At 41.7% G+C, this 25,756-nt stretch overlaps 2 protein-coding genes across 4 annotated transcripts; both read left to right on the top strand.

Moving 5' to 3' along the window:
• The first annotated feature begins 2,172 nt into the window (after positions 1-2,172).
• Positions 2,173-14,525, top strand: LOC130184397 (zinc finger protein 385D-like). 3 transcript variants are annotated; one of them, XM_056400376.1, is made up of 9 exons: positions 2,173-2,329; positions 4,755-4,870; positions 6,505-6,564; positions 9,710-9,817; positions 10,458-10,626; positions 11,820-12,071; positions 12,165-12,346; positions 13,188-13,289; positions 13,747-14,525. In XM_056400376.1, the coding sequence occupies exons 1-9, from the start codon at positions 2,320-2,322 to the stop codon at positions 13,990-13,992; spliced, it is 1,245 nt and encodes a 414-aa protein (XP_056256351.1). In that variant the 5' UTR covers positions 2,173-2,319; the 3' UTR covers positions 13,993-14,525. The 3 variants fall into 3 exon arrangements, with proteins under 3 accessions (XP_056256351.1, XP_056256353.1, XP_056256354.1); XM_056400379.1 differs by lacking the exon at positions 2,173-2,329 and adding an exon at positions 5,089-5,296 and having other exon boundaries at positions 4,754-4,870; XM_056400378.1 differs by lacking the exon at positions 6,505-6,564.
• Positions 14,526-21,089: 6,564 nt separating this feature from the next.
• Positions 21,090-25,558, top strand: sgo1 (shugoshin 1). Its single transcript, XM_056399471.1, has 10 exons — positions 21,090-21,223; positions 21,408-21,562; positions 21,740-21,948; positions 22,118-22,170; positions 22,269-22,333; positions 22,887-23,753; positions 23,867-23,998; positions 24,327-24,497; positions 24,759-24,930; positions 25,022-25,558. The coding sequence occupies exons 2-10, from the start codon at positions 21,418-21,420 to the stop codon at positions 25,179-25,181; spliced, it is 1,974 nt and encodes a 657-aa protein (XP_056255446.1). The 5' UTR covers positions 21,090-21,223; positions 21,408-21,417; the 3' UTR covers positions 25,182-25,558.
• Positions 25,559-25,756: the final 198 nt, after the last annotated feature.

Below are 25,756 nucleotides of genomic sequence, written 5' to 3'. Positions count from 1 at the left end.
TCCACTTAACATAATATTACATACCTCAGTTGCCATGACAGCCACAGTGTTTGTCTGTGAGTCTGTGATGCTAAACGGCTGCAGGTGTAAAGTGATGCATTGAACTATTATTTGAGTGCTCCTTTGAGCAGAAACCTGAGAGCAGACACTGTGTAAAACAGGACTAACATTAACATATCATCTCCATTGTGACACGTGAGCTTTCTGCTGAGTGTACAGTTGTACTTAAGCGGTGACATCTGCAGAGTAGGAGGCAGATCATGTTTTAGTCAGTGAATGGTGGCTTTTTCAGCCATATTAGCATAATGAAGCAATGTACCCAATGTAATAATACTTGACTTTTGCCTGGTTTTTATGTAGCTGCCCTGACCACAAATCCACTGACCTAGAAATATTTAACAGCTGACCCAACATCTTACCAATCAGAACCAAGCTTCACACCACACCACCACTTCAATGGTGATTTCTTACCTTGGCACAGCTCTTACACTTGACAACAGAAGGCATCTGGCTGAAACTAGAATATGAAACCCTGAGCTTCCAAACTGTGTGTGTGTGTGTGACTCTTGCAGAAACTTCTCAGCTGCTCCTTCCAAAGGACGGAGGGGGAAAAAAAAAAATAAGGCAATAATACCACCCAACCCTTAAAAATACTCTGCTCTTTCTCAGAGAAACACAAAACGTCTGGCAATACAGTAAGTGACAAAATGGGCGTTAAATTGGGTTTATGAGTAGATATTTCCATGTGTGTATTTTTCTCCTCCTTCTCAGCTTTTGTTCCATGCAGTGTGTGGATGGAGGTACAGTCCAGATAAAATGGCTCGGCCAGGAGATGTGCCTTGAGCATGCCTATGCTCTGGTTATTTACATAGGTGCACTTCACATATGCTGTTTTTACTCCTGTGAGTCATTTCCCTGATTGACCCTGAGCGGAGCCTGTCTGCAAGCCAGGCTTTGTGCTATTTCATTTCACTTTTTGTTATGCAGGTCTTTGTAGTGAGGTCTCAGCTTTCTAATCAGAAATGTTTCAATTTCATGTGCATCACTAATAAAAAGGCTTGTTAGTTGTGTGTGTGTGTGTGTGTGTGTGTGTGTGTGTGTGTGTGTGTGTGTGTGTGTGTGTGTGTGTGTGTGTGCGCATCTTTTCTTTTTTGTTTTGTTTTTTCTGAGGACAACAGTTGTTGAATTGACAGCCTTCCTGAGCCAATTCTCTCTGGAGTTTGGTGTTGTGGGAAAACACATGTTGTTGTCCACTTTGCTGACATAGAGCGGGAAAACATGCTTGGGCTTGAGGACAAGAAAGTTGAACCAAGGTCACTCTGCCAACTGAAATGTGTGTGCCAGAATGCAAAGACATGTGTGAACATACCTTTTTAAGTGTGAGTGAGTGGATGCATAAATGCACAAACCTGCATTAAAAAGCCTGTGTAGCCAACATTCACGCCTGATGTTTTTTGGCTGTGTTGTGTTGTAGTTTCCTCTCTACGCAGTGTAAGCTCCGGGATGCGGCTAAAAATACCATGGGCCTGAGAGGAAAAGGAGTGAGGATGGAAACCAGTTACAGGAGCGTACGAGGAACACAAGGCTCCCTCCAAAAGACAGCAGCCGAGGAGGGGAAGCCTGCACTCGAGAAGTCGCACTGTGACCTGGAGGGGAAGGATTTCCCCTCAATCTTTCTCAGGAGCAGTTTTATTTTTCATACACCTGAAGCTGAAAATAAGTTACTCTGATAAAGATGAGACTCCCTTGCTTCTGTTTGGTGGTGTTATATCAAGTTACACTGTGCTGTATCAAACCCAAATGCGCCTCTCCCTGTGTGTGTGTGTGTGTGTGTGTGTGTGTGTGTGTGTGTGTGTGTGTGTGTGTGTGTGTGTGTGTGTGTGTGTGTGTGTGTGTGTGTGTGTGTGTGTGTGTGTGTGTGTGTGTTGGTATTGAGGGCTTCACTAATCCAGGGTGGTACTGTACATTCATCAAGTTAATTTCCGTCTATTTAGGCTCCTGAATCAAAAACAGATTCCTGCGAGATGTAGATACACTCAGAGGTGGACTTGTACACGAATCGTGAGGAGACGAGGAAGAAGAGCAGCAGGAGGAGGAGGAGGAGGAGGAGGAGGGGGCGGGGGCGGGGTGGTGAGGAGGAGGAGGAGGAGGAGGAGGAGGAGGAGGAGGAGGGAATCCAGATGGGAAAGAGCAGCGTCGGCGCCGCAGGAGAGAGGTAGAGAGGAAAGACAGGCTGTGGAGGAGAAGACGCAGAGTCTGCCTGGGGATGAAAGATACTTTGATCAAACACTGAACAATCGGATTTCACTTGGTGCCGCCATGTATTTTGGTATGTAAACGTGTGTTATGCTTTTTAATCTCAAAGAGTTTTTTTTTTTTTCTTTGGTTGTTGTTGATAACGCAGCGGAGTCACTTGTTGCTATGTTGAAATGGATGTGAGCTTATTGAAGTCAGTCACCTGCACAGCGGAACAGACAGAGCCGGCGAGAGAAAGCAGCTTATTCACTGCATCTTTTACAATATGAAGCCTGGATCATTTTGTTTTAGTTTGATCCTCGTGAAAAATAACAGACGGGGGAATTATTCAATAGCAGAGAGTTGATGTAGAAATGTAATATCAGAAAAGATCGCCAACGCTAGAGAAAGAAAATATACTTTACTAAGAATTATTATGCATATTTATACTGTTGAATAAAGGGTCATAAACTGTAGGAAAAACACAAATTATTATTTGATGGATAAATGGAAGTATTGGAAATCACAAGTAATGCTGATAAACGGCTTTTATTTTTAAAAAAGTGACTGACCATCTAAGATCGTGTGTGTGTGTGTGTGTGTGTGTGTGTGTGTGTGTGTGTGTGTGTGTGTGTGTGTCTTCCACGTGTCTCTTGAATCTATAATTCTTTCAAGTCATTTCTTGCAAATGCAAATATTCAGGTCACACACACGCACGCACGCACGCACACGCACACACATGACTTGCTAGTTAAGGGCAATCAGACTAATGGCAGGGCGGATGGGTGTGTTGTGATTTTGATTATGATGATTACGCACGCGGGCTGGTCCTGAATCAAACTGTAATCAGGCTCAGAGAACATGCAAACTATAGAAAACAAGCTTCACAATCAGTACTCAGCAACACAAACAAGACGCTTATCACACAGCACTTTCAGTAATGGCCACAGACCCATGTGTGTGCATCAGGTTGCAAGTGTGTGAGTGTACATGTTTGTGTGGACGTGTATCAACATGTTTTGCATGTGTGTTTAATTTTGATATAATAATGGGTTTTGTGAAGTGTGTGTGTGTGTGTGTGTGTGTGTGTGCGTGCGTGTGTGTGTGTGTGTGTGTGTGTGTGTGTGTGTGCGTGTGTGTGCGTGTGTGTGTACATGCACCTTGCCCATACCTGTAGCTCTAATTTGGCACCTGTGCAGATTATTTGATTAACCTTCAGTTTCTGTGTGTGTGTGTGTGTGTGTGTGTGTGTGTGTGTGTGTGTGTTTGTGTGTGTGTGTGTATGTGTGTGTGTGTATGTGTGCGTGTGTGTAAGCACACCCCTGAGTACACCAGAGACTATCTGAAGGTCCTTAACAGGTCATTCTCATTCTGAGTTCTAGAGCTGCAATGATTAGTCATTAGAATCAGTGAGTCAATATTTGACTAACGATTGTTAATCAAAAGTTCCAAAAGATTTAATGGTTCAAGTTTATCTAGTGTGAATATTTCCTGTTCTTTAAATGAACTATGACAATAAACTGCATGTCTGGACTTTGGGCTCTTTGTCAGACAAAATAAGACATTTCTGGGAATTTATAATACACACTTTTGTAGTATTTTGTGTTTGTTCTTATCGACAGAATGATTAATTGATACTGAAAGTAATTATTTGTTGTAGCCCTATTGTGTTATGCTTTTAGAAACATGGTGGATGAATCCATACTTTTCTACCCAGTATATTCTTATTCTTCTATTTGTGCATCAGTGTTGGAAGAAGAAGTCTACAGATTCTTTACATAAGTACATCTACATAAAGGTCTACATGTTAAACTGGTGTGTATATTTTATAGGATTATTATTGCCGATGGATTTATGCGTAAACAGGATTTAATTGTTTAATCTATAACAATGAGTTAGAGATAAGACACAAGAGAAACACTCAAGTACAAGTACCTCAGCACTCTACTTTACTGTATGGAGTAAGTGTATGTGCTTACCTTCTGTGTCTGCTTGTCATACAGATGTCACATTTTATATTACTGCTTATGTGGATGAGTGGGTGTTTCAGACTAACATTAGATAGTGGTGTTTCCTGTGAGTGAAGCTTTACCTTATTTCAGTCACTGTCAGTATGGATTAGTGAATTTTCTTTGTATTAAATTCATTTAGTTAATTCAAGACACGTAATCTTGTTTATTTATAGGGGACAATGCACTTTAATCTAAAACACTGGCTTTCAACAGCATTAATGTAAATGTGCCTGTTAGTTTGAGACAATTAAAAGCTGCTATAAATAAAAAACATCATACACACAGCAGTGAAGTTGGAAGGTGACGAAAAGAGAGGAAAGACTGAAGGAAATGTATCCGAACTCTTTGCTCTGACAATTTTAAACAAACAATACAATCAATTTTTGAGTACAAAAACTTTGAGCACAGCAGGTCTTCGTCTGGGTCTCCCTGAAAAGAAACACCTCATCTCTATTGAGTCATTATTTATCTGTCTACCTGTCTCCTCCCTGCCATGCTGTCTCCTAGGTAATATGTGTCACAGCGTTGTGCCGCCACTGGCCCGTCCCACGCTGTGCAGGACCCAGCCCTCCCCCGACCCGAAGCCCCTCCTCCCCTTCCACCTGCTGCCTGGATTCACTGATGTGAGTACTGTCAGTCATTGTAGTTGTCATGGCAACCACAATCTCACCCACTGCCTGTTTAAAAAAAAAAAAAAAAACCAAATGTTGGTTTTATAGTGGCGTTTTCTGCTGCAAGTGGAGGAGTGGTGGAGGACTCTGCCTGCGTGCAGTTATTTTTCAATACACAGATGTATAAGTGCGCTGCCTACATCTTTCCAAATATATCACCTCTGATGCAGAGAGCTGTGACATTTCCACACAACCCGGGGGCTGGAGCCGGTTCCTTGGTATTCCTCACGCAGAGCTTTTCTCAGAGCTGTCTCTGCCCCAGTGCTTGTGAAGGGTGAAGGTGGAGACAACCAAAGCTGGCCAAGTGCAAACCCTGAGGAGAGTTGATGTGTCAGGCGGAGCTGAGGGCTGACGTCTGGTTTTCAGGGGAATTGTGCTGTATGTCTTCATATACTCCTGGCTGTATGATGTGTGAAATCATTTCACTACATCATGTGATGTAGCCAGACTACACAGCTGAGGTGTACACTCACTGACATCACACAACTGTCTCGTACACGTCTTTTTTTGTGTGTGTGTTTGTGTTGAGCTTATAAGGCTGAGACTTTTTTTCTTTTTTGTCCTCACACTTTTGTTAATACCAAACCCAATATGAAGTGAAGAGGCTGCAAACCACTAATAAGCCCATCACTGAGTCTTGCCAAATAGCCACTCTGAAGCAAAACTGACAATTTTCCTTTTGTTCCTCCCTTTTCTTCGCTTTGGTCTCATCTGTGATCTCTAATCTGTGATCTGCTCTTAGACGCCTAGAAGAGATATACAGAGAGACAAATTGAGGGTTTAAAAGGAGCGAGTGGCATGTATATTTGCTGGACTGTTGCAGTGTGCAGTGTAGTAAATTTGTGTGTGTGAGGGCTGTATGTGTGTGTAACCTCATTCTCTTTGCCAAAGTAACCACCTGAGGAGAAGTCAGGCATCGGTCCGGGTCTCGGCCCTCTCTCCTTTCCTTTCACCCTGCTCTCCTCTTCTCTCCAGCCATCCCATCCATTTCTTGCATTGCTCTTGCACCGTCGCCCTCCTCACTTCAGACCTCTCTTTGTATGTATTTTCCACTTAGTCTCCTGCTGTCAGCTTCCCCATCCCTCATCTTCTCTCATGCTTTTCAGCTCCTCATCTCTCCATCCCTTTTCTCCACTGACCCTTCTCGTCCTGCATCACAAATAGTTGAAATAAAAAAAAAAAAACAAATCTTGATGAAATTGTTAGTCTCTTGCGCTTTCTCCCGGTGGACGACCTTCGCTCTAAAGTCAGAGTGAGCACAGCTTGTTGTTGTTCCATCACCTTCTCCCTGCTGAGTCACATCCACTCTCACCTATTGAAAACTGCTGTCTCTCTCTTTTGTTTCATTTTATTGGGTCTTTGATTAATTATATATATATATGTACAAGTATATGAGTATAAACTGTAAGTCCCCTCTACCTCTGATGGTTATTGTTATTATCGGTTAATCTGCTCATTATTTTCTTGAATAATCTTTTAATCATTTAATCTATAATATATATTTATATTTATATTTATATATATATTTGTAATTTCCCAAAGCACGATGTTACTTATTCAAATTTCTTGTTTTACCTTATCAACAGTCCCAAACCCCAAATTACTCTGCACTGGAAAAAGGAGAAACTGGAACCAATATATTTTGGGTACGTTTGCTTTAAAAAGAAATGACTGGATTAAATTGTTATCAAAATAGTTTATGATTAATTTTCTGTTTGAGTGACTAATTGATTAATTGATTCATTGTTGTTGTTGTTGTTGTTGTTACATGAATGACACCTTAGAGGTCAGGATGACGTGTTCCTTGGTTTCTTTTGGAGTTTTTAAGTATTGTAAGTATTGTTGACTGGAAACCTGTGGTACCATTGAAAATACAAAAAAAAAGAAAAAGCATATTATGTCAGCAAACTGAAAAGGAACTCACAGTGTAAAGGGAATCTTCTCCCTCTAATTTGAACCTGTGGGTGTTAAGTAAGTGGCCACACAGCTGAACTCCTGCTGCTGCCTGAGTTTTTTCTGGTGTGTTTCTATGTGTGTGTTTTCAAAGTGTGTGTGTGTGCGTGCGTGTGTGTAACCCTGCATCCTCTTGTGAATGTAGATATAATGTGTGTTGGCCTCTGTAAAGAGTTTGTTTAGTGCCCACTTGTGGGTTGTCATGGTTACAGGGTTGCACGCATGTGTGTGTGTGGATGTTCGTCGTGAGCCAGGGATCTAGTGCTGCAAACTGGGACTTCACTGGCTAGTTTGGTACTTTTTTTTTTTTTTTTTTCTGAAAATGGAAACAAAAAGTGTGTTTGTTTCCAGGCAAATAATAATTTAAATGACAAAGAACCAAAAGCAGCAGCTCATTCATCATAACCCACCCTGTTTTAGGTGCTTGACGTCACGCATTCATACATAGCTCTCACGCTGGTACAAAATGTAAATCCAGGAAGATTCGTCATTATAAATGTTGAGACTCTTGACTGTGCTCCAGGTAAAAGTATGCTTTACTTCACTCGACCATATGTTTCAGTCATAACTCACTCCCTGGAGCTGAGTATGTCTGACACATCACCACCGCTTTGTGTGAGGAAGTTTCTAGATGGAATGTGCTGATTACAAGTGATGCTCTGTGGTGGATGTCTTTATTTGCTGTACCATCCACTAAAAACATGCTGCTTTCATTGCTTTTAATGGCACAATAAGCAGGAGTTGTTTCAGCAGGTGATGTAGTATGTGTGCGTACGGAACACAGAGAGAACGGCCAGTGAGTGGGAAGGGCGAAATGACTTTGTCACAGGTGCTAGTCCATCGCAGAGTGTGTGGAGTGGGAGAAAGGGGTAAGAGAGTGAGTCTACGGGGAGGCAGAGAGGTGACTTTGATCAGACGGAGGCGAAGGGAGAGGCAGAGGGTTCAGAGGGGAGCAGATGGAGGGGTGAAGGGAGGAATGTGTGATGGGAGGTCAGATGGTGATACAGGAGCCTTGGGGCTGAGGAGGGAGGAGGGGATGAGACAAGCTTTTACTGATCTTAAACGGCTCAGACTCATTCAGACAAACACGAAACTACGCTCACCTCCTTATTCATTAATGTGGCCGTGTTGTTATTCATGTGTTACATTATACAATCTATACCATACATAACACGTCATGGTTATTCCAAATATCTCATTAAGATTTTTTTTTATTTTTTATTTTTTTATAATTTCATGATTTGCATTTTACACGTTACACAAAAGTGCTGCATTTGTTTTTATATTTGTCTGTTTGAGTTTCATATGCACAAACAGCTGCAGGGAAACAGAGGGAGATCAGAGACCAATGAGTGAAGACATGCATTCCAGTGCAGCCGCCTGGAGTGATGATCAAAGAAAATGAGCAAGAACGCACGCACTCGTGCGCACACACACACACACACACACACACACACACACACACACACACACACACACACACACACACACACAAACAGAGAGAAAGAGAGAGCCCCTGTTGCATTTTTCACTTTTGAAAGGCAAAGAATTCATCTTTGGCACTAAAGAAACAGGCACTATCTCCAGTGCAGTGCTACATCTTTCCCAGGGCTTACAGAACGAGCTGGCAGACCCATAACAACACATAAATTCTTACGTCACCTCCAGCCACATTTCCATAAAGCCTCCCTGGTTGTGGCTGCTTATATGACTCCCTACATTTCAACACAGGTAATAGGTTTGCTTTGGTCCGTGCAGGCCAGTTGGGTTTTATTACGCTGTGTATATGTGCTCATTAAAACCTCCAGTAGGTAATGTCCAGAGGTGCACAGCACTGTGTGGTCAGTATTATGTACACAGACACACACATACACATGCAAAAACGTAGGGAGGTTTATTACCTTTTCTTACACTCATAAAGAGAACTAGTCTGCAGGTGGAGAGGTAATTTCATGATTAGTGTTTTTTTTTTTTTTTTCATTGCTCGCCGTACTGGGCAATCAAACACCACAACACAAACACATGATTTTAGAACTACACAGCTTTGTTTTCTCTGGATGGTAATGGTAACTGATCACACTTTGCAAGGAATGTTTCAAAACCCCACCTTCATTTCACGCTGTTCTAGTGGAAAGAGCGTCTGCAGGGTCAGTCTCAGGGAGTCTTCTTAGTACAGGGCTGGGCTAGGAAACACTCACCCCCTGTAGGTTTTAAAGATGACTGTAAAAGATTTGTAGTTTGTCTGTTATGGAGAGCAGGGGATGTGGTCAAGTTTGTTTCATGGTGGTCCGAACGGATTTTCACTGCAGAAAGACTTTTTCAACTTACATCTGCTACATCATCTACTTCCCTGCTGTCCATCTGAACCTGCGTCCTGCTAGTTAGCTTCGTTGCTTTTTGTTTAGGAAATGCAGCATCAACCTAGCCAATGACTGAGCTAGAACTGAGGTTCTAACATGGTGCAGTGTCACTTTAACCATGTTATGGTTTAGTCTGGGTCAGGTCGTTTCCACAGTCTGAATATCTTCCTGCTGCCTCTAGTAAATGACTGTAAATGTTGCTGTGTGTCCGTGTGCACATGTGTATGTGTAATGTGTGTTGCACCAGCTGTGTGTTTGATATTGTGTCCATGCACCTGACTGGGTGCCAGATTGACTACTGCCCCATTCAGCTGCTTCTTACAACCCCCCACCTCTAACCTGAGATATTATAGATATTTGCTTTTCTGAAAGGAACACATTTGCTTGCAGACAGCATATCATTTACAGCTTAGGTGACTTGTCTTTCGCAATCCTAAAGCAGTCATGACCTTAATGTTACACTTCTGCTTTGCTGCAGATGGATCACGTCCATAAAGCTGTGATTGGCCCAGGCTTCGGGCTCACTTCGCCGCTGAAGAGGAAGCCCAGTTCCTGCGGAGTCTGCCGACTGAGGTTCAACTCTGAAGTGGGTGGTGTAGTGTGGGAAGCACACTTTAAATTGTTTTTCTGTCAGGGTGTTTTTATTTCTCACACACACCCTTGCATGACAGTTGAATGGCTGAGGAGACCTGCCCTTGTATTTGGCTGTTGTACTGGTTCTGAAGGGTTGGAGCTGGGTGAAATGTGCACACCTCTCTATATTTGATCTGTTTAGAACATTATTTTTCCCATTGCACTTATTACAGAATGATTCATAAGGACTACTGTATCATGTGCTGCACTGCAATACAATATCACCATTCATATTTCAAACAACAATGAATGTTTGAGAAACTGTAGCACAGAAATCACTGTCAGAAAAAATACAAAGAAAAGCAAGAGGCTGTTTTACTTCAATATTTACAATTGCAACTGATGTAAGAAAGCACTTACATCAGGAACATTACAAACTTTGATCGACTTTTTGCCTGGTGTTTGTCTGTGTATTAAAACACCTGTCAATTAATGTGGGAACGAGAACAGCCTCTAAAACTGTGCTGGAGCTACATTTTGATCACATTCAAGTCAAGTTTTGTCACTTAAAGTAAAATCATTGTCAGGTTTACATAACTAAATAATTGTGTGCAAGGTGGTTTATACCTTCTTGTTTGCTGTTGTGCACACAGGTGCAGGCTTCCTCCCATTACAGTGGCACCAAACATGCAAAAAGGCTGAAAGCTCTGGACGCCCCAGATTCAAAGATCAGGACCTCTGAACCAGTCGCCAAGGAATCCACATCGCAAATCCTCTCGTCACCCTGCTCACAGCCCTCCAGCTCTGAAACAACATCAGTAGGTGTGTGTCTTTGCAGGCACGCATGCTTCCCCTGTGTGTGTGTGTGTGTGTGTGTGTGTGTGTGTGTGTGTGTGTGTGTGTTGTGTGTGTGTGTGTGTGTGTGTGTGTATTCAGACATCAAATGTATGACAGCGTTAGATATACGAACGCACAGCTCAAACCTTCTTTTCCCAGTCATGACTTTAACTCTTTGATGTGATAAACCTCCTGCTGCTCTGGGTTTTACAGTGAAGAGATTAAAGGTTGAGCATTATCCTCTACTCCTTTTTCATGTCTACATTTACTGACCTCTTTCAGTGGCCTCCTGAGATCAAAAGCACACCGCAAATACTTTGCATATGATCTGTGGGTCGCGGTACAGTATGTGTGCTTGTGCCGGCACCTACAGGACATGTGTGCCTGGAAATGTGTCAGCTCAAGTGTGGAGGTGTGTCAAAGCGCCGACTGCTTTCCAGCGTATATACATGTGCCAGTGCTGATGAGCTACTTCTGCATATGTGTGGGTGTTGAGAAATGAAAATAATACATCTTGCTGCGAGCTAAAGAGCAAGAAGATTGAAGAATTTTTCATGACAACGCTGATATGAGAATTGTTTGTTTGAGAGGAAGAACGAGTGATCACTTCCAGTTCAGAGTTAGTTTGAGGGAAGTGGATGAGACGGCAGGAGCGCTCTCTGAATATTACTGCAGCAAACAGCCTCGTTGGCCTCTCAGAGTGGGGAATCAATGGTAACAAACAGACACTTTCTCGGCTAGGCAGAGCTAATCATTATTAGCAAAGAGTGAATCCTTAAATCAGCACACGCTCCTCCAGGGAACCTCCACAATTCAGTCTCACAAAAGATAATAGAGCCAAATCATCTCTATACAAAACTGTGCGTCTTAGTGCTGGGAGACAGATCCTAGGGGAAATCATTGATTATTAGTGCGATTACAGAGGTTGATAGAGCTCATAATCACCTGTAGCCTGGTGAGTTTTTATCTCTTTCTTCGAGCAAGTCATAAAATTAGTATTTCTGCAAGCTGAAAGAATTCAGGAATTTCATAGAAGTGGAAAAATGTTTGCCCCCCCCCCCAATCATCCAACTTCCTCAGTCTCCGTCTCCCTCTCTGTCTGCTCTCTTGCTCTGCACACTGCTTTTTACACTCTGTCTTTTTAATGTCATGTCTGTTTTATTCTGGGTTTATTTCAGAACCCTCAGTCCCAAACTCTACCTCCGAGGCGGCACCGCTGAGCAGCGGCCCCACTGAAACTGTGAAAGCGCCCTCGGAAACCTCGCTGTCACCCAGCCCGAGGACAACAGAGAGAGAGACACAAAGAGATGGAGACGTGGGGGTTGCTCCCGAGGAAGAGACGGAAGAAGAGAAAGCTATACGTCTTCTCTACTGCTCCCTCTGCAAGGTGGCTGTCAACTCTGCCTCGCAGCTGCAGGCCCACAACAGTGGTGAGAAACTCTACTGTATTGCAGAAGTCAATCCCTCTGTCCCATTTGTGCAGTGTTGATATACTCTGTTGATATGGCTTTATATCTGCACAGGCACTAAGCACAAGACAATGCTCGAGGCTAGAAGTGGCGATGGGGCCATCAAGTCGTTCCCGAGGACGGGGGTGAAGGCCAAGCTGGCCGTGCCGTCTGAGTCGTCAACTGGACTCCAGAACAAAACTTTCCACTGTGAGATCTGCGATGTGCACGTGAACTCCGAGACTCAGCTCAAACAGGTTTGTTGCTAAGAATGCCAAATGAAAAATAAAGCTTAGGTAGGTTCGTTGTTGTTCTGATAAACACAGAGACGAATTTCACTCTCTATAGTCGTAACATTGAACATTACGGAAAACATTTGCAAGTTTGTGTGGGCTTGTATGTGCATGACACAAACAAGAACATGAGTAACTCGCTAACTAACCATAGTTGCATCACGGGTTAAGTAGGGTGAGCAGTGGGCAGGTGACAGTTCGTTTTTTGGGCCTGTAAAGCTATGAAAAGTCAACTGTCACACAAATTTGCCATTCTCTCAGTAAAGCAGCTGATAGGTGTGAACATCTCACACCTGTCGCTTTAAGTGGGTTAAAAATCACAGATCCTTCAACATAATGAGCACAAAGACACTGAGCTTAGTCTGTTTCACTGAACACCTGAATATATGATGTTCGCGTCTCTGCTCGTGATATGAATGCATAGTGTTGGTCCCCATATCTGAAAGTTAACTTTGGCCAGGTGCTCATGAATATTTAGCAGTTCACTGCCGATTGTGTGTCGCACTGGCCGAAGCCATCTGTTTGCGTTTGTCAATCAAATCAAAAAGATTTCCAAACCCACCCCTCATGAATATGTTGAATCTCAAAGTCAGAGCCAACACGATATCAACATTCTGCCTGAATCCTCAGCATAGGAACTTTGATTAGGCTTCCTTTAATTTCCTCTTCACTGATTATTCAAATTTCCAAGCAAAGGTGACTGTCAGCTTCTTTCTTTGTCTGCTCCGTCTTTATGCTGCTGCCTGTGTCTGTTAGGGCTTATTTATCTGTGAGTTTCTCTATCTGTCCCTCTCCTCCCCTCCAGCACATCAGCAGCAGGAGACACAAGGACAGAGCAGCAGGTAAACCAGCCAAGCCTAAGTTCAGCCCCTACACTCCTACCCAGCGTCACCAGAGTTTCCAGGCAGTGAGTACTCTGCTGCTGCTTGATTTATTTTCACCCTCATCAGTGTGTTTGTGTACATGAGCTGATTCTCTAGAGCCTTTTCCAGGAAGCTCCACTCCCTACTGCCAATGAGACAAATCGTCAGTGATAGGGGTTGAAGAATCTTAAGTCTGAAATGTTTTACTCCCGTGACGCTGAAAGGAAACAAAAGGCATGTGCCTTTTGTTTCCTTTCAGCGTCACAGGAGTAAAACGGGAGTATCAAAAATCTTCTCTTTTCTCCAAAGTAATGTTACTTTGGAGAAAAGAGCAGATTCTTGATAAGATTGTTTGGTGATAACTGTGACAGCTTATACATCTATTGGCCATCTCCTTGTCCTCCTCTGGTCTCTCCTCTAAACTCGTACTTAAGATCCATTTCCTTTTCAGAAAAAAAAAAAATCTTGATTACAGTTTGTTTGCCTGTGTTTCCTCCTCAGATTCGGCTGGCTCTACGGAAGAACCAAGACCTGACCAAACCTCTGGCCTCGTGTCTCCTACAGCGTCAACTTTCCGTTGCTGCTGCTGCTGCTGCCATGGCAACGCTGCCCCCCTTCCCTCTCCGGCCTACTTCAAACTCGAGCCCTGCCCTGTTTCAGAGTCAGCCCCTCCCCCAGGCGCTGCTGCATCCAGCCCCTGGACCCATCTGTTCAACACACACACCAGTTCTGTTTTCTCCCTACTGACCCCGCCAACGTCTCAATCAGCTCTGAACTACAGCTGAACGCAGACCTGAGACCTGAACAAGATGTGATATAAGACAGGCTTGCTGTACTCCACATGCCAACAGATACTGTGGGTGTCATGGACCAAGACTGAAGACTGTTTGCTGGGGCCAGAACCATACGACAGGTTGGGATGGAGGAAATACAAAGCAGCAAATGAGCTGTGATATGAGCGTGTGTGTGAATGTGTGAGTGCATGCACAGATGTAGCCATCACAGAAGTACAACTTTTTACAGCGTTTTTGCTCTATTCCATTAACTTTTATAGATTTATAGATAATCTGTATAACATTCAAGAAAGTCCCTCTTAAAATGGACTTTGCAGTTTAACATAGATTTAAGAAAGATGCAGAATGGTGAACTTCCATGATGACTATAACGCTGTGTGTTTGCGTGTACAGATATGCATATATGACTGAAAGTATGAATGCCAATCAGCATGCTTGACTCAAGATGTTTATTATTTTCCAATAAAAAATGGCTGTGGATACTCATATTTGATTCCAAACAATTATTTATTACCTTTTGGAGTGTGAAAGCAGCCCCAATGGATCATTGAAGAAAATATGTCTAAACTTAAATTTAATGCTTCAAAATACGCGTTTATCAAATAAACTAGAAAGCTGAAATAAATTTTCCAAGCAACGCTGGAAATGGCTAAAATGCATTGCCTGAAAAATGAAAAAGCTGAAAGATGAAAAAGCCAAAAGCTGAAAATACCAGGAAGCTGAAATCTGAAAGTGATAAATGGTGCCTGTAGCTTAAAGTATGCAGAAGTAGTTGAAAGTGGAGTAGATTTAAAGACATTTGAAGATTCTGTCCATGCACTTCAACTGTAAAAATGTCCTTAAAAAAGCTATATATATATATAAGAAGAAAAGTTAGAAAAAAAAGCTGAATGTAAGCACAAATTCCCTGAATATTAGTGTGTGTGTGTGTGTGTGTGTGTGTGTGTGTGTGTGTGTGTGTGTCTGTGTGGCGGTAGAAATAGCATAATGTTAGACAGAACTACTGGTAGCACACAGCGAACCCCACTGGAGACCACTTGAGACACCTCACTTCATACTGCTGACATTTCTTCACCATGAGTTCAAGAGACATTTCTGAAGGTGTTGACTTTTCTATGTAGATAATGTCAGAAATAACTGCTATATCACAGTTTAAAAAGTACCTACATTTGTGCTTTTGCTGAAGAGTGGAAAGGTCATTTAACATTGAAGTCTATGGAGCAATTGAAGAGGTATCTTGTTGCTTAGAGGCAGAAAAGTCCTACTGCTTAAATACCTCCATGTGTGAAAGAAGACAAATTTGCCTCCGTTCTGGCAGAATATTATGTGTGACAGTGAAAATTTGGGGATTGAGAACAAGTTAAAGAGAAATTTATAGAAGAGTTGAGCTGCTTAACCGCACTCTGTGTGTGAGGTCGCTGTGAACATTCTGCCACATAGACACTAATGTAAAAATCTGGAGAGGAGTTGCAAAAGCAGGCAAACTTAGACTGTGATAATGCAGAGTAGGTTGAAGAGGATTTGAAGATTCAATCCATTAATTTCAATCGTAAAAATTTCTTGAAAAAAGCTGAATATTTAATCAGTAGAAAGGGTACGAGCAAAATATTCTTAAAGAGCAGAACATTTAAATATTTGAATGGTTTCTGTAGCTGAAAGGATGTAGAAGTAGTAGAACAGTCGTCTTGTCCTTTCAGCTCCTTGTGTACGTGTTCACCTAGACGCCGACAGAAATGTAGATGTGCCAAGATCAGTCAGGCATCACCGCCTCCCAAACCCATAACTCTCTGTATTCAGACTCTGACCTAAGCCCATTTCATCCTCTACTGCTACTTAGCAGCACGCAAAGACACTCTTTCCTTGGTCTGTGTTCAGGTATTTGCCTAAAAACATAATGAAAAGGGCACATCCGTCGACTTTATTTAGCTTCGGGAAACTTTGAAGGCTTTTTTCGGACTATTTATTACTTAAGAGTACAGATAAACCTTTGTCCCCCCTGCATCCCCTCCAGCTTCATTCTCTGAGATAAATCAAACCAGGAATGTTCTCTCTGACTTTATTGTCTGTCTTTTTGATGAGGTTTACTACACTGCCGCCTAAAGCAATGTGTAGCTCATTTTGGTAAGCTCATGTTTTAGAGGAAGTTCATTTTAAAAGCCTAGAGGTATAGAGAGAGGGTGTGCTGCTGCTACAGTACAGTCACTGATCTGAGGAGCTACAGTAGGTTTATGGTGTGGATACACTTCATGCAGGCTTTTAGATTCTGTCTCAGGACTGTTTTTGTGTCTAAATCTGGGTGATTGCTGATGAGATTCCATGCTGACATTATCTAAATGATAGTCATTTTTAATAGTCATTTTCTCATAGACTGAACTCAGTTCATCAGGTCAGAGGCTGCGTTATTGCTGCTTTTTCAACTTTCTATGACTTCTCTTCTTGTTTTGGTCTTTCATCAGACAGCTGACACCAAACTGGATTAATTAGTTAGATATTTTCTGCTTCTGTCTCCCGCAGCCACTCCAAAGTAAATAATTCCACCAGCCAATTCACAGAATTATCATCCAATCAATCACTGCCTCCCAAATCTCCCAGTTGTCACAGCGGTCATTATTATTATTATTAATTGTCTGGGGTAGTGATTGTGAACATCTGTGTGTGGGATGCTCAATTCTCCACAGGCTGTCAGAATCCAGACCTCCTCTGGCCCCTAACTCCCTGGCTCATTCCCTTGCCAGCCTTCACTGCCTTCTCTCCTTCGCCTTTTGTCTTTTTTCTTTCGTTATCTCACAATTACGTTCACTCTCTCCACTGGAATTCTGTCTCTCACTCCTCTATCAAATTTGTGGCATGCATGCGCACATGCACACATAAACATATGTCAGCAACACAAAAGCCTGACTTGGCATCCAGGGAATTTTTTATTCTCTGCTACCTGGAGAGAGTACAAAGGCGCAAAGTAGAACTGTGCATGCCATGTGAGGGCCGTTTTACTTGCTGTTCACGTAGAAAAAAAAAGACTATAATAAGCTTTTGGCATGAAGATGCAGCATTTGGACTTCTGCACATTGCATTTTAATTCAAATCATAAAACAAAGGTGGTCATGGGTAATTGCAATGAGACTATGACCAACAAAAATGAGAGATGGAAAAAAAGGATTTTATTAAACTCGACTGGAAAATAAAACATAAAATACTTCTGCAATCTATATTCTCAAGCCAAAACTTTCTTTACAAAATACGTTTTAAACATCAGCATACGAATAAGTGCTGTATAAATAAAGTTTAAGTTAAATAAAAATAAACTGAGGTAAACCTTGATGCTATAAGCTGCTGGTTCCAATTACATATTTACCACAAAGATGTGAAATTTGTGTCAGTCTTCTCATCTTAATCTTGGTGAAAAAGCAAATATGTCTAGTAAGATCTATTTGTGTCACATAAGTATGATATTTATTTACAGGGATCTGATTGAAAAATAATCATATGATTCAAAAAAATATACTAGGCTATTGTCACTGTTATGACTGAATCATTCACAGACCTCACAGTCTTTGGCCATTTGATAAACAGCAATCCCTCCATCTTAAACTGTTCTAAGTATTGTACATCTAAAGGTTGGCAGTCCCACACCCCAATAGCTGTACACGCTGCTCTGTGAGAGCTGTGTTTCTCCAGCTCTAGTGGGCAGACAAAAGGTGAGTGGGCAGAGGGGAGCTGTGGCACAAGCACCATCTGTCTCGGCCAGCATGCTTCCACAGCTGTCCAGGGAGCAAAAGTTGAAAGTTCAGACACAGCCATCAATTCAACCAACCAGTTTGCTCCTAAGTAGCTATTGTTGCTCTTGCAGTACCAGACAGAATTTGTTTAGTCCCTGTGAGGCTTTCCGGTCCAGTGGAGGCAGTGCAGCAGTATGGCATGGAGCAACAGATCAGTAAACGGAGGGGATGTTGGCTGTGAAGTAAATGGCTCAGCAGGGTGTTGAAGAGCAGGCTGTAAGACATAATGACCAAGATGCAACCCACAGTGAACCGATTGTGTGTCTGTGGCCCAGAGCTGCTGTCATCTGGGTTCAAAGAGATTCGCTGGTAAAGCAGTGCTCCCTCAATTTAGTTTGTTAGCAGTGCAGTCAGACACTAGACATCCTCACATCTATATATGGAAAACTGTCATGTTTGAATAATTTTGCAATATTAAATGAATACAAAGGATGGTACAGTTGTAGTAAACACTGTGCCATTGGACCCATCATCTCCTCTAAATATGGTCATTTTGTTCATTAAATGATAAATTGTGTTCTACTGTAGGCTTGAAGGGGCATTTGAGGCACTTTTTTGGACAAGAGACTTTAAAATCTAACTCTGATTGTTGATCTGTTGACCATACCCACCAGACCCGGGCTTGTGTCACAGACTCGTGCCTTGGTACCTGCTCTTGTGGGTTCTGTTGTGCACGATAGGTTACCTTTGCACATTAAAATCAGTTACTATTGCAAATTCAAAATGAGGTTTCAATTCAAGCTTATATCTGTTGAAGGAGTAAGCTCACCACACTGGTTAAAATTGGAGTGAGTTTATTGATGATGATGAAATAGGTTTTAATTATGTTGGTATATTGTTGGTATAATGTCACTTAGGCACCTGGCACCAGTGTCTTTGCTATCTTCACATCACTGTGCTATGACATTCTCCCTCTTGTAATGCCAAATAAACTAAGCTAAAAAAAAACATTCTACAGATGTAGGTGGCAAAGCTGGTTATCTGTCCTACAGTTTCGCATCAATCTAAGATCTATAAGACAAGCTATAACCTGATATCCCGAGCTGCCTCTCTCTTAGAGTTCTGTCTTTGCTTTTGGGGTTGATTACACAACCTGTGTTATGATTTCATTACCATAAATTGTGAGTATGGCACCATACGCATATTTTCCATATTAAACAGTAGGGCTGTGTATTTTGGCTGCAGCTGAGGTGAGTGCACAGATTAGAGCTAATACTTTTCATCTGGCAGAAAAGCAGATGATCTTTTCATTGGCCAGCCAAAGTTTCTGGACAAGGATGGAGGAGCTAGAGATCTGACTGGACAGAGATGAGTTTGTGATCTCTTGATAATGATAGCAGTGCATCACAGATGAATACATTTGCACTAGCTACTTCCACACCAAAAAAAGCAATGTCTTCATCTGTGTTGACATCCATAGTAATCTGTTCTTTGTATTTTTACTGTGTCTTAATTTATCTGGCTGCCACAACACTCACTCAATTTTATTTTCAGCCCCTCCTTTTTCTGTCAATTTCCTGTACCTGTGATAATAAGTTTCTCTCCAGGCATCTGACACATGGATAGTCAGGGGTGGTAGGAAATGACTGTGTGATGGATTTGTCCATTAAAGCAAGCTGAGCTGAAACCTGTGGAGTCCCTCTGGCTTTCTTTCTGTCATACGTTCTGTGTTTCTCTCCCTCCCTTTATGTCTATCTTTTTCTTTTTAATACAGACAGACTCACAAAAACACTCTTGCACACAAAACACACCACTCACTATTTCCCTGCTGTGAGGGAACAGCTGTAACATTTACTTGCTTTTAGCAAGAATAATACACCTTTTATGTAAACAGAAGTGATCTTATTATTAAAACAGTGAGTCATTTCAGGTTTGTATGGTTCACTTAGTAACAGAGCACCCCTACCTACAACACCTCTTACCCATACTTAAAGGCCATGTCTATTACTAAAAAGAACTTACAATGTTAGCAAGAGTTTATGTGGGATTTTCAACTGTAATACATTTTTTTATTTATTTCGTTTGTAATAAAGCTTAACTGCTACGTCCTTAAATAAACAATATGGAAATAATCCCATTGAGAACATCTGTGAGAAAAATAAGCCAAATCAAGAACTGTCCGCATGCTTTACTCAAGCGTCTTGCCTGAAAGTACAGGCCTGTTTTACAGCTGAGGCACCCTGCTGAAGTCATTTGTTTTCAGAGAGTGACACTGACAACACCCATGCTTTGCCAAAGCCCTTTTTGCAGCCTCAATATGCCATTCAGTTGGCTGTTATGGACACTTTCTTGGATCCTCACTGACAAAAGGTTCAAATGGATGTTACATTAGCTACAGTGCCATGCAGGAAAGGTGCAAGTTTCTTCCCTGCATCCTGCCAAGTAAGACACGCGTGTTTGACTTTGACTTGGGAAAGTAAATGAGATCATGATGATATTTATGGAACATTTATTGAGCAAAACCTGAGAAGGGTAGGAATGGGCACTTAAAACATTGAAGCATGGTTTTAAGAAAGAAAGTTGTGTGTATGCATGAAGGCATATGTATATGTGTTTATGTCCTATATTTAAAAAAAAAAAAAAAACAGTAAAAGATTAGAGGCTGGACACTGGAGCATAATGTAAGACTTACTAGTTCAAATTAAAATTTTGTTGGCTATTCATCTAATAATGAACTTGCCTTCTGTGCTACTGTGTTATCTAAGTTTGAAAGAGCTATGAGAGTTTAAGAAAAACCTCAAGGAATATAACTCAAACTGCCTGTCTATGGGCTTTTAGATTAACACAATTATCAGCTCCATCCATGCAGCAGAGCACTTTACAGAGCACCGCTCAAGCTCTTATCTCTAGCAGTCAATTATAAATACTCAATTAGTCATTTTGGAGGGGCTGAATGAGCCTGACCCTTGATGAGTATTAATTTTATTTCCATTTTTAAAGAAATGTTCTATACCTCCATTTCCCAGTGGTGCATATTCTCCACTTTGCTTTGTTTGTTAGCTACAAACAAACAGACAGACAGGAAAAAAAAATGAATAGAGTCTGACTGAAACACCGAGAATTATAATTAGATATTTGGTGTGCAGAGTGGTAGTCTACTGTTTAGTCTCAGAAGAACAGACGAATGACGAATGCTAAATCAGGTACACCTCCTCTGCAGGGAAATGTGGTTTAATCTTCTGCTGTACATTAGCGCCATCTAGCTAAAGGGCTTTTTCACTTGGAGGAAGTGACGTCGTCTCACGTCCCTACCAATCAGCAGCCGTGGCTCAACATTCGAACATCAACTCGCTGAGAAAGTCGAATAAACTGAGACATAATGGACTATTTTGCTGCCTAAATAAAAAAATTAACGCATTTTGACGCGATAATTTATACTCCTACTAGTTTGGCGATATACACATGCTGGTAAGTTGCTTTCATAAATAACATATTACTGAAGCTACTGAATCCTGTCGGACTAACTAACGTTAACGTCAACTAGCGTGCTAACTTAGCTAGCAGGTTAGCTTAGGTCATCATTAAAGTTTATCATCATCATGCTGCGCTGTTGATCAGCTGGACAACATAAAACACTTTGAACTGATCAAAGATCCTGAGCCATGGTGAAAGAACGGGTCCAGAAGAAGTCCTTCCAGCAGAGTCTGGAAGACATCAAGGAGAAGATGAAGGAAAAGAGGAACAAACGGCTGGCCAGTGCCTCTGCTCCCAACAGAGGACGATCCAGAATGATAAACAAAAGCAGTGGTGAGGAAATGAAAGCATAACTTGCACGGCAACAGTTTTATTGAAGTTCCGTACTTTTCCACAATATGCACTTGCATCAAAATATATTCATCGATTGAAGGATGTACTTGCAAGATGTATGAGATGTTGACATGAAGATGGGAATTTATCAAACAAACAAAAATGTTTTTCTCCCAGGGGCTAACTCCACACACACCATTCTGAAGGGTGTTCAGCAGAACAACAAGTCTCTGGCCGTAGCCCTGCAAGCTGAGAAGGAAAAAGTGAGGCAAGCCAATGCAGTGATCCTGCAGCTGAAAAGAGAGCAACAGGCTCTGTTCCTTCACCTCCTTCTGCTCAAGAGGAAGCTCAAGGAGCAGGAAGCTCTGGCAGCAAGTGTTTCAGAGGTACAGTTTGGAGACCTGTCATCTGCTTTTGTTCATATCCAGTCCATGTTTCACATTTGAGGGGCTTCTGGATTTTCTTATGGTTTTCCAAAAAAATAAAAATGATTTTAAAGTAATGTGTGTTATTGTAAAAAAGGAAAATATTTTATTTCTTTGTGTGCTGATTCAGACTAAGCCTGCAAACATCCCGGTAGAACCTCAGCACCATGTGAATTTAGCAAGGTAGCTTTTTTTAATCAACAATTTATCACATAAAATTTGATCACATCCTTTATCCTGCGTTTTATGACTTTGAGTATTTGTTTCCTTTCGATTTCCAGGAGAAAGCAGATCATCCAGAATGTTGAGGATCCCATTGTGAGCAAAGCCTCACCAATTTCTGCAGGTATACACACACACACACACACACACACACACACACACACACACACACACACACACACACACACACACATTATATAGTAATAATCCAAGTCAATGTTAAGGATAAGTCATAGTAACTATTAGCTCACAACTGAGTATTTTTATATCACTGACTTGAAGCTATGAATTTTGAATGGTAAAGTTTGACAAAGTTTTTAGATTTCAGAATGTGACTATAATCTTCATACTTCATAATCAGCTAGAAATGGAAACATAAAAGTAAGCAAGAAAAGAGTAGAAATACACATTTTGTTTGTTAATTTCAGAAGAAATTGATTAGCATTCTTTCCAGGCTATAAGTTTTTACTAAATAGATAATGAAAATAATTATAATAATAATTATAATAAGTTATTCTCAGACTGATCCACAACCAAATTTAAATTTCATTTTCAGATTCTTACATAACCGCTGTCATGTACAGTTTATAGTATTTCAATTAACTATTGCATTTATCGTAATCCCAAAATTGAGTTGGTGTAATTTATAAGGTAGATTTTTGTCTGTTTCTTCACAGAGCCTGAGCCCTCAGAAAACAATGGTCAACATGGATGTGACAAGCATGTTACCTTGCCACCTACAGTGGGTGTACGCCGTCGGCACGCAGATACAAGAAGCAGGAGGAGATCTGAGCGTGTGCAGGAACAGAGTTTAATCAGTGAGGGGGACCCCATCGCAGGCCTGGGGGCTTTAGTAGCAAGTCCTGTTTGCAGTGACGATAAAAATCCAAATCCACAGCAAGGAACAGAACCAGAAATGGCAGATCCCATTGACACTGAGGAATTTCAGCACTCTACTCCTGAACCTGTCCCACCTAAAAAGAACAACCAACGGCAGCCCAATAAGAAACAAGTCCAGCAGCAGCCCCGCACCAAACCAGAACCGGCTGCACGGAAACCTGAGAGAGGCCGCAGACCAGAGCGTGCCCAATTAAAGAAACCATGGGAGAATCCCAAACCCAGAGCCCGCTCCAAGAGTCGGGACCGTTCAGCCACACGTTCCAAAACAGCACCTCCTCCACAGAGCAATAAGCTCAACACCTCACTGGGATTTAATGACACATTTGACTTTGACTGTGAAGAGAAGGTTCACATCACACCCTTCAAGGCAAAGGCAGAGGACAATCAGTCGTCCACACCCGCCAGCGGAGAGGCTCCTGAAGCAGGACAGGCCCAAACTGAAGTGTCATCTGTTGCTTCCAAACAGGATGAGTCCAGCTCGTCATCACCATCTTCTGAGTCAGAGGACAGCCTGTATGTCCCTCAAAAAACCAAGAGGAGGCAGACTTTGTCTGACAAGACCAAGGTGATCGCCACCCGTAGTGGTCGACCCTCTGAAGTTGTCAGACAGAGAGAAAACATCCCCTCAAAACAGGAGATCTCAGGTGAGACTTTAGGCTTGTCATTTAAACTCCTCCAACTTCATACTTCATTTTATAGCTTTGTAAGCGAAGTTGGTTATGATTAAACCATTTATTTCATTGTTTTGTGTTTATAGTCTTTAGAGATAAGGAGTCAAGTCCTAAGGCTTTAGACACTAAAAAGGAAGAAGCTCATCACCATCACTCCCCTGACTCTAGCTTCTCTAACAGCCCTAACCCTGCAGGGATGGGACAGGAAAATCACCAAGGTTAGAAAATGTTCTGAAACACGGTGGCTTTATGTCTGTCATAATAGTGTAACTGTTCAGGTTCTCATGCCACAGGGAACCTGAAAAAACACGGTGCTTATATGTATTCAACTAATTGCATCTAATGAAATTATCAGTATGGCCTGGTGTTATCATCTTGTCTCATGGTGAGGTTACTGCGTGATGTTTTATGTGACCTAATAACAAAGGTTTCAGGGTTAAGGAAATTGTTGAATGGTTGCTATTGGGGCTTTTGTGTCTGTTTTTGCAAGTGGTAATTTGTGAATTAAAGATGGTTAATGTGTGTTTGTTTGTCTTGGTTTGTCAGAGCCTCACAGTGAGGTTATGGAGGAGGATTGTTTGCTCCCCGTCAGCCCTCTGGTTGAAGCTGAGATGATGAGAATAGACAATGTCCTATCCAATTTTGGTGATTCTTCCTGCGACGTTCCACCACTTTTACCTCACCAAACGCCTCAGAGGATCAAGACACGCAAGAAACGTAAGTCTATTTGTCACTTTCCAAACCTGCTTGTCTAAATGAAATCTCACTGTATGACTGCTACAAGACAAGAGCTTTGTTACAACATAGAAAGGCACTCAGGAGGTTTGGCAAATGATATTATCATTATTTTATCACTTCTCCATGCACTCATTGCACTCTGTGTTTTTAGTTGTTCACTGGTGTTTGCACATGTATACACACAACTCCTGCTCCCTTTCTCTTTCTCTCTGGATCACATCTTCCGTCACGTTTCTACAGGTGGGCTTGGTGTAAGGACAGCAGGGCGGGGCTTGAGTCTGTGTGATGTGACCAATCTGTCCCCTGCAGCCTATCGTAAGTTTTCCTCTGATGCCCGATGCTCCACCCCTGTTCCTGCTCGCAAGCGGCGCTGCACAATGACGGTGGACTACAAGGAGCCCTCTCTAAACGCGTAAGTTCACATGTTAATGCTGCTCTTACTGTAAATTGCTGACTGTTTTGTACACTATGAATGCACAACAATAATACTCTCACATTGACAGGAAACTTCGGCGTGGAGACAAGTTCACGGACTTGCAGTTCCTCCGTTCTCCTATTTTCAAGCAGAAGCCTGACAGGAGGTCTGTGCAGAAATCAAGGAGTTCAGTGAGTGGCCAGCAGCCATTAGAGAAATACAATGAGTCGTTTGTTGGATGTCTCTGAGAGCAGCTACTTTGTTTTGACTGTTTTATACAGTTTTGAGAAGTGATCATTTGTTTTTTTTGTTTTTACTCACAAGGTTGTTTCTTTACGTGATGTGATATGTAATGAGACTTTGATCAGTTTGAGATTTTTTTGTGAATGTTTTATGCTTATTCTGCATATGTCTATAGTCGTTCTTCCCTCCTCCATTTTTCTAAGTAAATGTAGTAATGGTTATTTTCTGAAAATCAGATTTTACAGTTTTATGTCATCATCTTACTTACACGTGTTTTTATTATGAGATCCTGAATATGAGAACATATTATTGTCATATAATAAATTCCTTCTTAGATTTTATCTTCTGCTGTATGATATGACAATAAACTTAATTTGCTCTATTGCGTCATATAAGTTAACATTAATGATTATGCTGTTGCCATACATGTGTGGCTGTGGTTCAGGAGAGTGGGTTGTCCAATAATCAGAAAGTTGGTGGTTTGATTCCCAGCGCATCCAGTCCGAATGTGTGTGTCCTTGTCCTTGGACAAGACACTGAACCCTAAATTGCCCCTGATTGCTGTTCCATCAGTGTATGG

This window comes from Seriola aureovittata, chromosome 16 (assembly GCF_021018895.1).
Source record: "Seriola aureovittata isolate HTS-2021-v1 ecotype China chromosome 16, ASM2101889v1, whole genome shotgun sequence".
NCBI classification, from domain to species: Eukaryota; Metazoa; Chordata; class Actinopteri; order Carangiformes; family Carangidae; genus Seriola; species Seriola aureovittata.
Note: the sequence above shows the minus strand (reverse complement) of the source record. Positions and strands in the feature narration are given on the sequence as shown.